The sequence below is a fragment of the Glycine max genome, chromosome 19 (assembly GCF_000004515.6).
Source record: "Glycine max cultivar Williams 82 chromosome 19, Glycine_max_v4.0, whole genome shotgun sequence".
Lineage (NCBI taxonomy): Eukaryota > Viridiplantae > Streptophyta > Magnoliopsida > Fabales > Fabaceae > Glycine > Glycine max.
The window spans coordinates 43,750,220-43,766,801 of record NC_038255.2 but is presented as its reverse complement, the minus strand read 5'-3'; the positions used below and the strand labels follow the sequence as shown (position 1 = coordinate 43,766,801).

The following is a 16,582-nucleotide window of genomic DNA, read 5'->3' as shown; positions in this document are numbered from 1 at the left end:
ATGTCCTTCTTCCCATTATAATTATTGGTTAAGAAGAATTTTTTATTTATAAAATTGACTCGATTGTTAAAGAAAAAAGAAAGACTCGTTGATTCGAATATCTTTTATTAACAAAAACTTATAAATTAATGATTAACAATATTTTATATTTTAATATAATATTAATTATTATTTATATTCTTAATAATATTAATGGAAAATAATAGAAACAATAAATATAAATTCAATTTTACAAAATTGTTATATTTTTTATCTATTTATTAATTTTTTTTGGATGACTATACGTAAAAAAAATTTAGGTAAACATTTTTGTTAAAAAATTTAAAATAACAATGAGATGAAAGAAGTGTAAGTCGTGAGCCATAAGCTCCTGAAATAAATATAACTTGTTATTATGAACTTTTCTTGCTTTCAATTGCTATATTCTTCTAGCTAGTAAACATAATTTGTGATATTTTTTCATTGCTAGAAAATTTTGCAGTTTTTTTAAAAGTGTTTCACATAGTGGACTTACATTATGCAAACAATTTTCTACAAAAGATATTCGTGTTAATAAATTTAAAACCAAAATAATCCATTATGTTTGAGTAAAAAGGCCCTCAGTGATATAAACAAAGAGGAACGTTTTTGAGTTGATCTTTGTATTTACAAAAGAAAATCTCTTTTAATTTTTATATTTATAAGCATCCTCTTTTAATCTGCACATATCATTTATTATTTTCAGTTCTGCATATATCATTTTAAAATAATATATGCACGAAATAAAAGAGATAAAAAATAATATATATTTTGACTAAAAGAAGATGTTTTATATAGATTAATAATAATAGCTTTTATAATTACAAGAACCAAAAATCCAACACTACAAACATTTTTTTAACACTTGTCATTTTTCTCTGTTTTTTTCTTCTCTTTATATCGTACTAGTTGGGAAACTAGCACTCTGGCTTGTCAATTTGTGTTTCTTATTTTTTGGAGACAGATTTAATTGTATATTTAGTTGAGTTTTTTAATTAAAAAATGGTTAAAGAATGTAAATAATTGTTTTGACCAGGTGATTTTCAGAACCAATTGAAAGATAAAAATATTCTAAAAATATGTACACAAAAGAGGAGTATCCCCTTTATTATTGATATAGGTTAACCATCACATTTATAATTTTTTGTATTTCTTTTCTTACTATATATTTGCTAGCATGGAAATGTTCATGCATCGTTTTCCATATATAAAGAACATGGAAAAAGTATCCTTACACGAGAGGAAAAATAGAGAGAAAATGAAACAATGATAATAATATTTTATGTTTAGTTGAAAAAAGAATCAGAAGAAGTGAGAGAAAAAATAATTTCCAGAATTTTTTCTTTTAGCGTTTTAATTTTAAAATTCAAAGTTTTCTTTTACTTTTACCTTACCAAACATTAATAGGGACAAAATTTGGCTGAAGTTTATATGATTGCGAGAGTTATAAAGCGAAGAAATAGAACTAATTTTTTTTTGGGTACAAGAAATAGTACTACTATGTAATAAAAATTATAAAATAATCGAGGAATAAAAGAATATTATTCTATAAATTTGATATGAATAATTCGATTCTAAGTTATTTTACTTACGCGGCTATACTGTTAGTTCTTTCGGTGGAATAGAGTTAGAGTGAAGTAATAATGGTACTTATGCCAAACGAATAAAAAAATGCCAGGGATCGTTAATTATATATGGTTCTACAACTGATGTGGATATGCTTCTCAAATAAATAGAGAGCGTTAGTTCAAATTAGTGTCAGTGATTTTGTTTTTTTGATTCAGAAACTAGAAACTACTGTGAACGATTGATCAGCAACAATCCAACATAATATTAAATAAAACTTTGCTTTAATTTTCAACTTATGGTAAATATAAATGGCAGACCAAGTATCTCAATGGCTATGAATAATATGAGTGTGTTTTTCATCTGAGTGTATTTGTCTTCCTTATAAATGAACTTTGGGCTAACATTCGTGATTTGGCTCTTTTCTGTCGACGTTTAACTTCTTTACTGTATATGACTGACTTTTTAATTAGGGGTAGATCCACATCAGCTGTTAAAAAAAATATACTACGTTGTTTGACTATAACAATTACAGTCTACTGCATCTGGCTATCTAGGAACAAGCTGATTTTTGAAGATTATCAATTTTCTGTAATAGAGGTTATTAGCAAGATTAAGTTTCTTATGTATAGACAAGCGCACTTGCATTTGTTTTAGCATCTTGATATAGGTCTTATTGTATTAGGGGGACTTTTGATTTTCTATGTAAATTTCATAACTAAATATTTACATTATTCTAAAATTATTGCTTCACGCATATATTATAATTTTGAATATCTCTCCTATTTGAACATTTCATGATAATTTTATCTTATCATTATTTTACTTTAACAATTATTTCATGCTAAATTCTAAATAGTACAATGCACATGTTGTGGCGCTAGTTTTATACACAGACTTATTCAAATTGAATTGTGATGCGTATGTGAGATTGTCTCGTCAGGCAGCTTGCAGTGGGGTGCTTAGGGGTCATTGCGGTTTAGTCATTGATGGCTCTTCGGCTAGGCTTCATCCATGCTCCATGAATCACACTCTAACTTTGCTATCAACATTACCCAAAGTGGTTGTTCATATTATTATAATCAAGTGGTTGGCGCTTTTGCTAATATTTTTAAACTTAAAGGGAGATTAGTTTAAGAAAATACAAAAGACAGTGTTGTGTGTATTACACAAAGTTTTAAGGGGTGTTGTTGTAATTTGTTAAATAAGTTAATAGTAGTACTTTTGAAATGAACATATAATAACATGAATATATGATGGCAGCAAAGGGGCCAGCCAGTCACCACTTCTTCCTTCTGATATCTCTTTTTTGTTTTGTTTCTTTCTTTTTTATTTATAAAAATACTCTTTGTGTATAGGAATACTATTTTTTAAGATACAAACAGAAATATATTTTTAAAATATTATCTTAATAAATACATTTTTAGCATTTATTTTATTAAATTTTATCTTATTCTGTAAAAAAATGTCTTATTTATTAATGTATGTTTCAGTAAATCTTATCTTTTTTTTTTTACGTCTCAATAAATCTTATTATCTTATTTGGATACATATTTTTGTCAAAATATTTATATAAAAAATAAATTTGAAAAAAAGTTAGGTGGCTTATTGGGCTGGATGAAAGAGAGTCAGGCCCGCCACGGGCCCACGGTTTGGAAAATTCAGATCTGCGAGCGTGAAAATTATGCATACCCAACTAGCAACGCCAACGACTCTAAAGAACATTCTGGAAGGACTCCAAACCCTAACTATTCTACTATATAAGCTAACTATTGCCCCTCAGATCTCTCACTTGAATCACAGTGGTGCCTTATCGCTGTGGTTTTCATCGTCTTCCTTCTCTTATATTTCTTTTTTTTTTTTGTCTTCGCCGCACGCCGAAACAATGGCCGGAAAAGGAGAGGGTCCTGCTATCGGAATCGATCTCGGAACCACCTACTCTTGTGTCGGTGTGTGGCAACATGACCGAGTTGAAATCATCGCCAACGACCAAGGGAACAGAACGACGCCGTCTTACGTCGGCTTCACTGATACCGAGCGTCTCATCGGTGATGCGGCTAAGAACCAAGTCGCCATGAACCCCATCAACACCGTCTTCGGTAACCTCTCTTAACCCCAATTTTTTTTATCTTCTGTTTTAGTTTTTCTGTTTATGCATTTTTATTTTAGTTATCAGTTATAGGCTAAACTATTCACTTTCTCCTTATAGTTATTCCATTTTTTTGCTTAATCTGTTTTTTTAGTCCTCTAATTAGAATTTGCATTTTATTCTCTCAGTTTTGGGAAATTCTTTTTTAGTCCCTCTTGTGGTCAATAATCGTTCTAGATTGTACATCCAAACCGTTAAAAATAATTCATGAAAGACAAAATCAAGTATTTTACGAAAGCAATGTAAATTATAATATTTATAACTAAAAAGGACAAACCCTAATTTAAGACCCTAAAAACATTTTTTTAGGGTTAGTATACATGCTCGGAAGGGAACTAAAACCTAAAATTAGATAAAACTGTAAGTATCAAATGAATAGTTTAACCCTAGCAATATGTATATAATACCTCAAGTTTTCAGATCTACTGTGGTATAGAAATTTGATCAATTATAAGATTCATGGTATTGAGTTAATTTAAATATTTTTAAGAATGTTTGATTTATGTTTCAAATTGTAAGTGTTATTGTGAGTTGCAAAATGGCTTTTTCGTAAGATGCTTTGTTTTTGTTGCAGATGCCAAGAGGTTGATTGGTCGTAGATTCAGTGACTCCTCTGTTCAGAGTGATATCAAATTGTGGCCTTTTAAGGTCATTGCTGGTGCTGCTGACAAGCCAATGATCGTGGTTAACTACAAGGGTGAAGAGAAGCAATTTGCTGCAGAAGAAATCTCTTCTATGGTGCTCATCAAGATGCGTGAGATTGCTGAGGCTTACCTTGGCTCCACGGTGAAGAATGCTGTTGTCACTGTCCCTGCTTACTTCAATGATTCTCAGCGTCAAGCTACCAAGGATGCTGGAGTCATTGCTGGTCTTAATGTGATGCGAATTATCAATGAGCCTACTGCAGCTGCCATTGCTTATGGTCTTGATAAGAAGGCCACAAGTGTTGGTGAGAAGAATGTGTTGATTTTTGACCTTGGTGGTGGGACATTTGATGTTTCTTTACTAACCATTGAGGAGGGTATCTTTGAGGTGAAAGCCACAGCTGGTGACACCCATCTTGGAGGTGAGGATTTTGATAACAGAATGGTGAACCACTTTGTTCAAGAGTTTAAGAGAAAGAACAAGAAGGACATAAGTGGGAACCCCAGAGCACTTAGAAGGTTGAGGACTGCTTGTGAGAGGGCCAAGAGAACATTGTCATCCACTGCCCAGACCACCATTGAAATTGATTCTCTCTATGAGGGAATTGATTTCTACTCCACTGTTACTCGTGCCAGATTCGAGGAACTGAACATGGATCTCTTTAGGAAGTGTATGGAGCCGGTGGAGAAATGTTTGAGGGATGCTAAAATGGACAAAAGAAGTGTTGATGATGTTGTCCTTGTTGGTGGTTCTACCAGAATTCCCAAGGTTCAACAACTGCTGCAGGACTTCTTTAATGGAAAGGAGCTGTGCAAGAGCATCAATCCTGATGAAGCTGTTGCATATGGTGCTGCTGTTCAGGCTGCAATTTTAAGTGGTGAGGGCAATGAGAAGGTTCAGGATCTTCTCCTCCTTGATGTCACCCCTCTATCTCTTGGTTTGGAGACTGCTGGCGGTGTGATGACTGTCTTGATCCCTAGGAACACTACAATTCCAACCAAGAAGGAACAGGTTTTCTCAACATACTCTGACAACCAGCCTGGTGTGTTGATCCAGGTCTTTGAAGGTGAAAGAGCAAGGACTAAAGATAACAATTTGTTGGGCAAATTTGAACTTTCTGGCATTCCTCCTGCCCCCAGGGGTGTTCCTCAGATTACTGTGTGCTTTGACATTGATGCCAATGGTATTTTGAACGTCTCTGCCGAAGATAAGACCACTGGCCAGAAAAATAAGATCACTATCACCAATGACAAGGGTAGACTGTCAAAGGAAGATATCGAGAAGATGGTTCAAGAGGCTGAGAAGTACAAATCTGAGGATGAAGAGCACAAAAAGAAGGTTGAGGCCAAGAATGCTTTGGAAAACTATGCATACAACATGAGGAACACTGTGAAGGATGACAAAATTGGTGAGAAACTTGATCCTACTGACAAGAAGAAGATTGAGGACGCAATTGAGCAAGCTATCCAGTGGCTAGACAGCAACCAGCTCGCAGAAGCAGATGAATTTGAGGACAAAATGAAGGAATTGGAAAGCATCTGCAATCCTATCATTGCCAAGATGTACCAAGGTGGTGCTGGTCCTGACATGGGTGGTGCTGGTGCTGGGGCAGCCGAGGATGATTATGCTGCTCCTTCTGGTGGAAGTGGTGCTGGCCCCAAGATTGAGGAAGTGGACTAAATGTGTAGTTGCTTTCATCCATTTATCTGTTTAAAACTTATTTGATGCTTTTTTATTGAATTTTAACTTTTATGATTTTTGTTGGATGGGATACTAATTGTTTTGCCCGTGTGATATGAACGTTGCTTTACGCATTATGTCATTTGCTTTATTTCATTAGATGAGAATACTCATTGTTTTACACTTTGTTCGTAGGAATTATTCTGTCTTGATATTTTAAATGGCATGATCATCTATTTTGCCAGGTGTGTATGTTTTATTTTGGCAAGTTGGGTTGGGTAGGAAAGTGGAAAAACATGCACATTTCAAACATTTCAGAAATAGGTAATATTTCAAACGAATCAGTTTTGGTATTAATGAAAATTTAATTAGATTTCAAACATTTTAAATTATTTTTATATTTTATATTTTGATTTTGAAAATTTATTTGCTTTAAAATTAAATTGTTAATAATCAAACGAATCAGTTTTGGTCAACTCTGTTTTTTTGGGTAGCACATTATATGCTAACAAAGGCAAAACAAAGAAAAAACACACCCTAAGTGGCAATCTCATGGCATTCGTCAAGAGAAGCCTACAAAAATCTGGAGGATTAACCCCATCATGAACGAAACCCCGGAGTTAACTACAAAGAGGGGAAACGAGAGTAAAAATTGAGATGATTTTGGAAGTTGTTTCTTGTTTTTGTAGACTTGACACAAAACCCAACTCTAATTCAAAGTTAATTGGACTCATTATCATTTGCAAAACCAAAAGGTTATTAGTCTAAAAAAAGTATAAATTATCTCGTCTCTAATCTCATTTTTTTTTTTGAAAGGCCACCTCTAATTTATTCACTCCAATCTACGCTCGAGTGTTAGAGGAGTCTTTGAACACTTTCTTTTTTGAAACTGTCATTAAAAGTCTCGGTTCATTTTATAGAATTCAGCAATTGATGGACTATCACACTATCTTGCGATTGTGAAGTATTTGATCATTTTCGTCTGGGTTTGTGTTGAATAGGTTTTGACTTGTGATTTCAATCGCGTTTATTTCATCTGATCATGTGTCATCGAGTCTCATCGAAATTGTTTTGCGTCCAGTCTCTCTTCAGTCTTCCCTACACGAGGTCTTAGTCTAAGACTGCCTCAAGAAAAAACAAACGGAAATGATATATGTTCATCTATTAGTCTACTACACGTTAGCTGTCGAGATAACACAGGAATTGAGTAATAAAGGCATTTTTGTACAGCCTCCAGTATTATTCTGTGGGTTAAGGTATTTTAATGGGTGTTGATTTAGTCTTTAGCCCAAGTGCATTTGCTTAAATTCCAAAATGGTGCAGTATAAAAAAAATGTACGAGAAAGTCTAACATTGACAAACCTTTTTTTTTCATGTAAGATTTTTCATTTTTTTCTCACGTAACTAACATACTTTACACATCATCATTACTTTCCTATCCTTTTACGACACATTATCTACAAACCACGTAACTTAATACAGCATACGTAACGCTTTCCCACAAGGTGACATTGCAAGGTAGTACAAGAATGAATCCCTCAACGTAGGCTTTCATATTAGAGCATAATGAGATAAAAGATAAATATAAAGACCTAAAACGAAACTCCACGGATTTGGATAAGGTCTGCCAATAATGGTGCAGGTGAGAAGCAGTTTCATAGATCCCCACATGTCTGCTAATAATAAAATCAAGATTAAGATGTAAATAACTATTGATTTCAATGGTTTGTTTTATTAACAAAACCTTTTTAATTTTAACAATTTAATGACTAAAATAAAACATTTAGTTCAACTAAATACTACACAAGTTTCAACATTTGCTACAAATCATAAAGCCTAAGAGTCTCCCAGAAAAACTTGAACTAAAATTTTAAGTTTTATCAAACGCCCAACTATTGGCTTCATTTCCTTACCTTGTTTAATGCCATGGTCAAAGGGCAATTTGCAAGTAAATTGAAATTTTAAGCAGTTAATTGAAATGGTAATTTGACATGGTGAGTTGAAAAGGAATATTTACAATTTAACCTGTCATTTTCTATTTTTTATCCAGTGAGTGTGAACCTGATAGTCTCATAACTGGTGGCAGAAGACAACCAATGACCAGACTAATCATGACATCCTATATGGGAAGGGTATACTTATTTCCTCACGGTAATAAAACTTGAAACCAAAATAAAGATGCTATTATGCACCAAGAAACTCAGAATTGGCTAAGGAGGTACATTTTAAAGGATAAAATGCAATATTAACTACTGATTAAAAAATCTACAGTTTGGATTATAATAAAACATATAAACATGTTTAACAAATTATGAAGTTGCTAAAATTTAACTGTTAATTTTCTAATCAGCAGTTATAACTACATTTTATCCTCAAAAGAACACCTCCCTCAGTTCAAAGGCAAGAAACACAAATCCTATTCCCAAAATATCGCCAAGAGATCAGACAAGTAAAAATCCAAAGCAAATCAGTATACACAAGGTCGGATTTAATAATTTCATATAAATGATCAGGGATGGATGTTAATAAATGAAGAATGATTACAGTCAAACACTAATAGATGCATGGACCCAAAAAAAAACCTTCGCAATTAGTAAGAAAAAAATGGAGATAATTGTGAGATGCACTTTTTTGTATTGTAGATTACACAGGTACAAAGTTAGTAAAACAATGATTTTCGGACCATGCTTGCAACCCCAATAATTTTAATAAGAACCTAAAACTCAAGTCAACATAAGATCATTCCCTCCAAGATGAGGGCGAAGGCAAACACGGACTTCATGCTCTTCTGATCCCACACGAAGTTTTGGCACCATGATCTCGAGCACTGATCCTGGCCCATCATAGTATGCTTCTATATTGGCATCTTCAGGAATTCGAGCGGAAAGAGGGATTTCACGAACAAACTCACCAGGTGGGCAGTGTTCCGATGATGGATCTGTAAGCTTGAATGTCCTATCATGTCTCTTGATATATGGCTTCCCAGATGTGCTCACACAAGAAACCTTAATGATACCATGAGTGAGAGTATTCCTCCAAGAAACTTTAACACTTGAAAGATCCACACACGGCAGACTTATAACAATCATGTAACCTTCTTCATCCTCATAAATAGTTTTTGCAGCAGTAACAGGGCCACGGACATTCTTCATCACCCCACTAAAGTCATTCAACCAGGGATGCTCACTTGGTTGCATGTCTATATCTGGAACCCGATCAGAAGGAGCATTAACAGACAAGTAATAGTCTTCATCATTAAGAAATAACTCCTTCCTCTTCTTGCCATTTACAGGAGATAGATCAATGGCATCACCATTGCTATGGTTAGACAGATTCAGCACAGTTCCATTAAGCAGTTTTTTAGGATGAGAATTAGGAGCACTCTTGATTGGGTGAGGCGGCCTTTCAAGCTCAAAGTCGGTGTTAGGAAGGTTTCTCCACGAACTGAAATCGCTTGCTTCAGGAGGGATTGTGAAATTCAAGTCTCGGCCAGTGAGTTCCATCCACCTCTTCTGCTCATCCTTATCGAGACCCATTAGATTGGGTGACGGAACAACCTCAATGCCATGCACACATTGGGGATTTGACAGTCCTCTATAGTGCTTCCGCTGCATCCTGTGGGATCGAACAAAGCCCTTCTCAGCACTAAACGGAAACGGGCGCTCCCCTTGGCGAGAGTGCCCGTTCATGTAACTCCTGAGCTGCATCTTGCCCAATGCATTCTCCGGCCTCCCCTTGAAAACCCACATGTACATGTTCTCCATGTCATGCTGAACCATGAAAACATCAAGGTTGAGATCGGTCTTGTCAAACCCCGAAAAACCAGTGCTGTCCCTGATAACCTTGGCCTTAGATTTCTCATGCAACACGGGCTTGAAGTAAAACCGGAAGAAAAACCAAGCGCCCCAAATGCTATCAACGCGCTTGGTGCATTTCCTTCCAGCTTTGGGAATGTTGAGAAAAGTCTCAGTCTCATAGCCTTGAGTACCAAGACCAACATCCAAAATATCACAAGGATCAGAATTCCATGGCTGTGGAGGAGGGCTGCGCTCTGCTGAAAGGGGCAAATTGATATCGGGGGGACGCGAAAGTATGATCTGTGTGTTCATCTCCAAATCCAGTTCCTCATGTGAAGAAGCACTAGAATCCATGGACAAGAGCGTGGATGGGTGGTGATTCTCCATTGACAAACAAGTGAGAAGAGAAGAATCACCCATTATTTTAGCTCATCTCCTTCATGACTTGTATTGCTGTTGCCATCCCACAAACAATTCAACAAAACAACCTCATACACACCTTCATCACATCAATTTCCCCACTATCAAAACCCTAGATTTATAAAATCAAATCACACCACATAATCCTCACACACCACCAGAACAAGAAACGAAAATTCAAACTTCTCTAGAAAAAAATGTTTTTTCTTTTGGGAAAAAAAAAAGAGAGAGACTTGAACGATTTGAAAAATGCTACAGAAAAATTATATCTAACCCTAACCAAGGGATCTCCATAAATCTTCAAAATGAAAAAAGAAAAGAAAAGAAAAGAGAGAGTATATATTATCACACCATGATACTCAAAAATTAAAAAAAAATAAAAATTGACGGTCAGAAAAGGAGAGAGCGAAAACGAAAATGAAGGGGGATTTTCAATAAGTACCTTTGAGAAAAAGCATCAGAAAACGGAGAAGAAGAAGAAGCTGGAGAGGCGATGGTGCCCATAACATATATTAATCTATGAAACCTTTCCTTTCTCCTTTTTTGACCGAAACAAAATAAATAAAACCCCTGATTGTTGTTGTTGTTGTGAGGTTCGACCCGTTAAAAGAAACACAACACGGAAGAGGATAGAGTAAGAGAGGAGAAGCAGAACCGTGAGGAACCGTCTCACTATAGCGACAGCTTACGCGGCTCCAACATATTCAACCGGGTCGGTTAAGGTTTCACCCGAAATCAATCACTTATCCTTTTTTTTTTTTTAAACATTAACCATTCATTTATCGTTTCCCACTATTCTAACTACCCAATGTTTACTTTAGATTTATTTTTAATACAAGTTCCATTTTTTTTTACTTTTTTTCTTAAGAAATAATCGTTTTAATTTTAAAAATTAGAAATTGAAAATTTAAAAGAAACATGCCCAATTGATTAAAAAAATTAGTAAAAAAATATGTAACTTGGGTTTAGAGAGAGAAAAAGTTGAAAAGAATTAATTAAAATGTGTTTTTTACGTTCGAAATTGGAATTTAAAATTAAAATTATACAATATAATTATAATGTTAAAAACTTAAAGTAAATTAAAATCATAAAGTTAAATTTCATGAAATTGTAACATAACCTAACTAATATATTCTAATTCTTATTTTTTTATTCTTTAAATTTCAATTTTTAAATCATTTCTAGCCTTAGTCTCATTAGTTATTTTTCTTATTTTTTTTTTAATCAAGAAATGAATTAATTCAAAAAAAACGATAAACACAAGGCGATCGCAACCGATCCAGCCCCAACAAGCCAAGAAAACAAAAAGACCAAGGAATTGGTTCTAAACTAAACCAAAACCTCAAAAAAGAACCTATGTCATCAACTCAGCAATATACCTCCTATACCTCTTTCTATCCCACACTCTATAGATTATCGTATTGATAATCGAATCCTCAACTTTCCTGTTATTTACATTTCCACCAAAAACCCTATGGTTTCTATAAGCCCAAATATGATATATTGTTTCAGTAAAAGCACATTTGAGTAACATAGCACGCCATCCCTTTCCTTTACACTTCCTAGTAATCCAATTCAATTCTTCTGACCAAGTACTTGGCATATGAATTATCTGCAACCAATTAAGAACCGCAGTCCAAATAGTCTTCAACTCAATACAACCAAAAAAGAGATGTTCATGGGATTCCATAGAGGAACAAAAAGCACAGTTAGCATCAACATTCAAACCAAATTTTATCAGGCGATCTTTGCTAGCAAGCCTGAAGTGACACGCCTGCCACAAACAAAAAAGAGCCCGCGGTCTGGCCAGATTGTTGCACATTAGAGTCCTCCAACTCATTTTCTCACTTTCCTCAAACAGAGCCAAATAAATTTTTTTCATTTTAAAAACATCCTGCATTCTGGACTGGTATTGCAGCAACAGGGGCCTCAACTTCATCATGCTGCTCATAATCCAAGAGTGACTCTTCTTCAAAACCATACTCCAAATTGATTGACCTCGAATATAGTACGTGTGCAACCATTTAATCCAAAGATTATCAGATTTATTACAGACATTCCAAAGTAATTTCAGGATACTGATTTTATTCCATATAGCTAAGTTGATGATGTTCAAACCACCATTAATCTTCGGACTGCAGACTTTTTCCCAAGCAATTGGAGACTTCCTAGAAATGTTGCTATTACCTATCCACAGAAAACTCCTACAAATAGCATTTATTCTCATGATCACAAATTTTGGCAGGGGCAGACATTGCATCCAAAAATTGATTGTAGCAAAGATGACACTTTGAATAAGTTGCACTCTACCAGCATAAGAGAGAAGACCAGCACTCCAATGAGTAATCCGACCAACAATTTTATCTATGAGAACTTGATAATGCTTTATGTTGAGTTTTTTGCTGGATAAAGGAATACCAAGATACCTAAAGAGCATTTTTCCTTCTTTAAAACCAGAAATCAACAATAATTGCTCTTTGACATTAATATCAACAGATCCGCAGTATATGTTGCACTTTGAAGGATTCACATGAAGGCCCATAGAACGGAGGAAAGTGTTGAACTTGTCAAGCATAATCTGCACTGAACCGATATCACCCCTGGAAAAAAGGAGAAGGTCATCCGCAAAACACAAATTAGTTATCTTCATCTTCTCACATTTAGAATGATAATTAAAGTTAGGAATTTTATCCAGTTGGCTTAGAATTCTGTTGAGATACTCCATAACCAGGATGAACAGCAAGGGGGAGATAGGATCCCCTTGTCTAATTCCTCTCCTAGCCTCTAATCTTCTAGTGAACCTGCCATTGATATTAAAGACATAGGTGACAGATCTGACTGCGATCATGATCCACTTGATAAACTGATCAGGAAAACCAAGCTCTCTCAAGATATGCTCCAAAGCATCCCAATGCACCGTATCATACGCCTTTTGAATATCAATCTGCAACATACATTTAGGAGTACCATGTTTCCTCTCATAGCCCCTAAGAAGCTCAAAAGCCAGCAGAACATGATCATGAAGTTGCTGACCTGGAACAAAGGCAGCTTGATTCTTTCCCACTAAAGTGTCAATAACTTTACTCAATCTATTAGTTAACACTTTAGAAATAATCTTGTAAACAGTAGAACAACAAGAAATAGGCCTAAAATCTTTAATCATCTTAGCTTCCTTATGCTTGGGAATAAGAGCCACCACAGAACTATTGAAACCTTTATGAAGCCTATTACGAAGGAAAAAGTCTAGGATAGCTTCTCTCACATCACTACCAACTATGCTCCAAGCATCTTTGAAAAAACCCACACCATAGCCATCAATTCCTGGAGTTTTATTCACATCCATACCTTTAATAGCTGTATCAATCTCAGCATTCGAAACAGGGCCAATGAGCATATCTCTTTGAAATTGATTTAGAGTATTGCCATTCCTAATGGCAGGAATGTTCAGACCAGCCAGATTGCTCTCACTAGAACCCAAAAGAGCACTGTAGAACTTTAAAACTTCTTCCTCGATATCCTCATGAGAAGTTATGCAGCTCCCATCCTCTTTGATCAGAGATCTGATAGCATTATGCTTATATCTACCTTTGATAGTAGCATGAAAGTAGTTGTTATTACCATCCCCCTGACGAATCCAATTAATCTTAGCCTTTTGTCTCAAATCACTGTCCTCCAACTCATTGAGTTGAAGAAGCTCAGAAGTCCTGTCCTTTACCCTGTTAATGTTATCCACATTGAATCTATCTCTGCATAGATCTTCATGAGCTTGCTGCAAGTTTCTTCTAGCTTCATCAATTTTCTCCCTTAGGCCATTTAGAGGACTGCTGAGGTTTTTCAGAACAGATTGAAGTCTACTGAGCTTAGTCCAAAGTTTATACATAGGATTACCATGTACACCCAAGTTCCAATTCTTCTTAACTTCATCATGGAAACCATTCAACCTAGCCAGACTGTTTCTGTACTTAAATCTACCCCTGAGCCTGCTACTTTGATCTTTACAACTGAGAAACATAAGGGCATGGTCTGAAATACTAGGAGCCAAAATTTTTAAAGTGGAATCAATATGCATTTGCATCCAATTGAGATTACCCAAAAATCTGTCAATCCTAGAGTATATGGTATTATCAGCTTGTTTGTTGGTCCAAGTAAAGAAATCTCCACAAGTATCCATTTCATACAAACCAACTCTAGACATCATCTCTCTCAAATCAACATATTCAGACTCAGTTACATCTCTGCCACCAATTCTATCTTCAGCCTTTAGAACATTGTTGAAATCGCCCAAAAGACACCAAGGATCAGCCTGCTGAACTCTGAGATCTTCGATATCTTTCCAAAGCTTCCTTCTATCATCTAAGTGATTAAGAGCATAAATAGCCGTGCACCAATGCAAGAAATCACCATTGGGATTATAGACACCACAGTGAATCAGCTGAGAAGTACTACAAATGTGCTTGATCATAACTTTGCTATCATCCCAAATAAACCAGATTCTCCCATTTTCATGCTTATCATAGTTATCCAAATACTTCATATTCAGATTGAGTTTATTTCTAACAGTAAGAGCTTTATTCTTTCTTACTCGAGTTTCAAGAAGAACAATAGTAGTGGGGTTGAGACTCTTGAGACGGGAACTGATCTCTATCGTCTTACCAACCTTATTTAGTCCCCTAATGTTCCAAGAAATCATCATGGCACTTTCTCCTGCACCACTAGAGAGTCATTCACAACTCCTAGTAGGCCAAATCCATTAGAGCAATTCAATTCAGAGGTACCTGTATCAGTAATTATCTTCTTTCCAGCTTTCTGCATTGTACCTGTATCAGTAACTGTCTTTTTTCCTGCCTTCTGTACTGTAGTCCACTCTGAAACCAGGTCCTCAGTATTAGTAGTGTTGATCATCTGTGTCTCCTTATTGCTAGGCCCCCCTTCCTCTTGCTCATTACTTTTCAGAATAGGTTTTGGTACCCAAACTTTCTCTTTTCTGACTTTAGGTTTTTCACACACATGTCCAAACTTTTTACACTTTCCACAGTACTTTGGTTTCCATTCATACTCCACAGCTTGAATTAACTCATGCCCTTCATTATCAGCAATAGTGACTTCCTTTGGCATTTCTTGGGTGATATCAATCTCCACTAACATTCTAGCATAAGAGATTCTCAGCCTTTGAGCTGTGCATTCATCTGTAACTATCGGTTTTCCCAGTATACTACCAATTTTCCCCATGGTTTTCGCACCCCAAAGGTATAAAGGTAATTGAGGAAGCTTAATCCAGATAGGGATTGTTCTCAGCATGTCTCTCTTGAGATTAAACTCAGGGGACCAATCTCTAAGGAGCATAGTCATGTTCATAATTGTGTAAGGACCCTTCGATAAAATTTCATCCTTGTCCTGGGAAGAATGGAAACGCATAATGAAGTATCCTTCATCATTATAGAACAGATCTGGCAATTTCACAAAACTCCAATTCTTTTCCATGAATTGCTTAACAGAATTCATACTAAGATCTCTCCCTATGACATACATAATCAAAGCAGATTCCCAATATTTAAGCTCACCAATGATGTCTTCAGGTTCAATTTCAGCAATCGACTTTCCTTCCACAATCTTTGGAGCAAAAAACTCAAGAGCCATCCCATTCTCAGGCTTACGATTTCCACTAATTACATCAGTCCATAGCTTTCTTGGTACCTTATTTTCGTTCGTCTCCTCTTTAGGTTTCTCTGGTACATTGCAGTTCGGTAGGTTAGTTGAAGGAATTGGGGTTTCTTCAGATTCATCATCCTCAGAGCTCACATAGTCTTCAACAGTAACTTCATGACTAGCATTGCTAGGTTCCGGGTTCAATTTCGGTGGTGATTTTTGAGTAGTTGTTGACGGTGGCACCGGAATTTTAGCCGGCCGCCCTCGCCCTCGTCCTCGCCCTCGCCCTCGTCCTCGCCCTCCCCAATATTTTTCTTATTATTATCATTCTCTTTGTTATTACTACCAATTACTACTATTACTCATCAAAATTTAGTATGACGAATTATTATTATTATTATTATGTTGATTATAATCCTTTCACTTTCTGCCATCATCATTATTATAACGTGACCATTGATTATCATTGTTTGTTATCTCTTTTATTTCATCATCATTATCATCACTCTTTATCTTATTATTGTCAACATCATTATCATCCTCTACTACCCAATTCTAATTCTAGATGAGTATTTTTACATAGTTTTAAATTGCGATCCACATTTGCAACTGTGGCCGTAATATAAAGGTTTTTAACTTATTGCAGTCGCAATTTTGACTA

The 16,582-nt window shown here is 35.4% G+C and overlaps 3 protein-coding genes across 4 annotated transcripts; 1 reads left to right on the top strand and 2 right to left on the bottom strand.

Moving 5' to 3' along the window:
* Positions 1-3,296: 3,296 nt before the first annotated feature.
* Positions 3,297-6,239, top strand: LOC100777767 (heat shock cognate 70 kDa protein 2). The gene is made up of 2 exons (XM_003554272.5): positions 3,297-3,683; positions 4,308-6,239. The coding sequence occupies exons 1-2, from the start codon at positions 3,470-3,472 to the stop codon at positions 6,056-6,058; spliced, it is 1,965 nt and encodes a 654-aa protein (XP_003554320.3). The 5' UTR covers positions 3,297-3,469; the 3' UTR covers positions 6,059-6,239.
* Positions 6,240-8,663: 2,424 nt separating this feature from the next.
* LOC100778843 (uncharacterized) lies at positions 8,664-11,001 on the bottom strand. Of its 2 annotated transcripts, none has more exons than XM_003554274.5 (2): positions 10,718-11,001; positions 8,664-10,354 (listed from the first exon to the last, which is right to left on the bottom strand). In XM_003554274.5, exon 2 carries the CDS (start codon positions 10,273-10,275, stop codon positions 8,782-8,784), a length of 1,494 nt encoding a protein of 497 aa, XP_003554322.1. In that variant the 5' UTR covers positions 10,276-10,354; positions 10,718-11,001; the 3' UTR covers positions 8,664-8,781. The 2 variants fall into 2 exon arrangements, with proteins under 2 accessions (XP_003554322.1, XP_006604530.1); XM_006604467.4 differs by having other exon boundaries at positions 8,664-10,308; positions 10,718-10,990.
* A 3,963-nt stretch (positions 11,002-14,964) lies between these two features.
* On the bottom strand, positions 14,965-15,912 carry LOC102667279 (uncharacterized). Its single transcript, XM_006605169.1, has one exon. The coding sequence runs from the start codon at positions 15,910-15,912 to the stop codon at positions 14,965-14,967; it is 948 nt and encodes a 315-aa protein (XP_006605232.1).
* Positions 15,913-16,582: the final 670 nt, after the last annotated feature.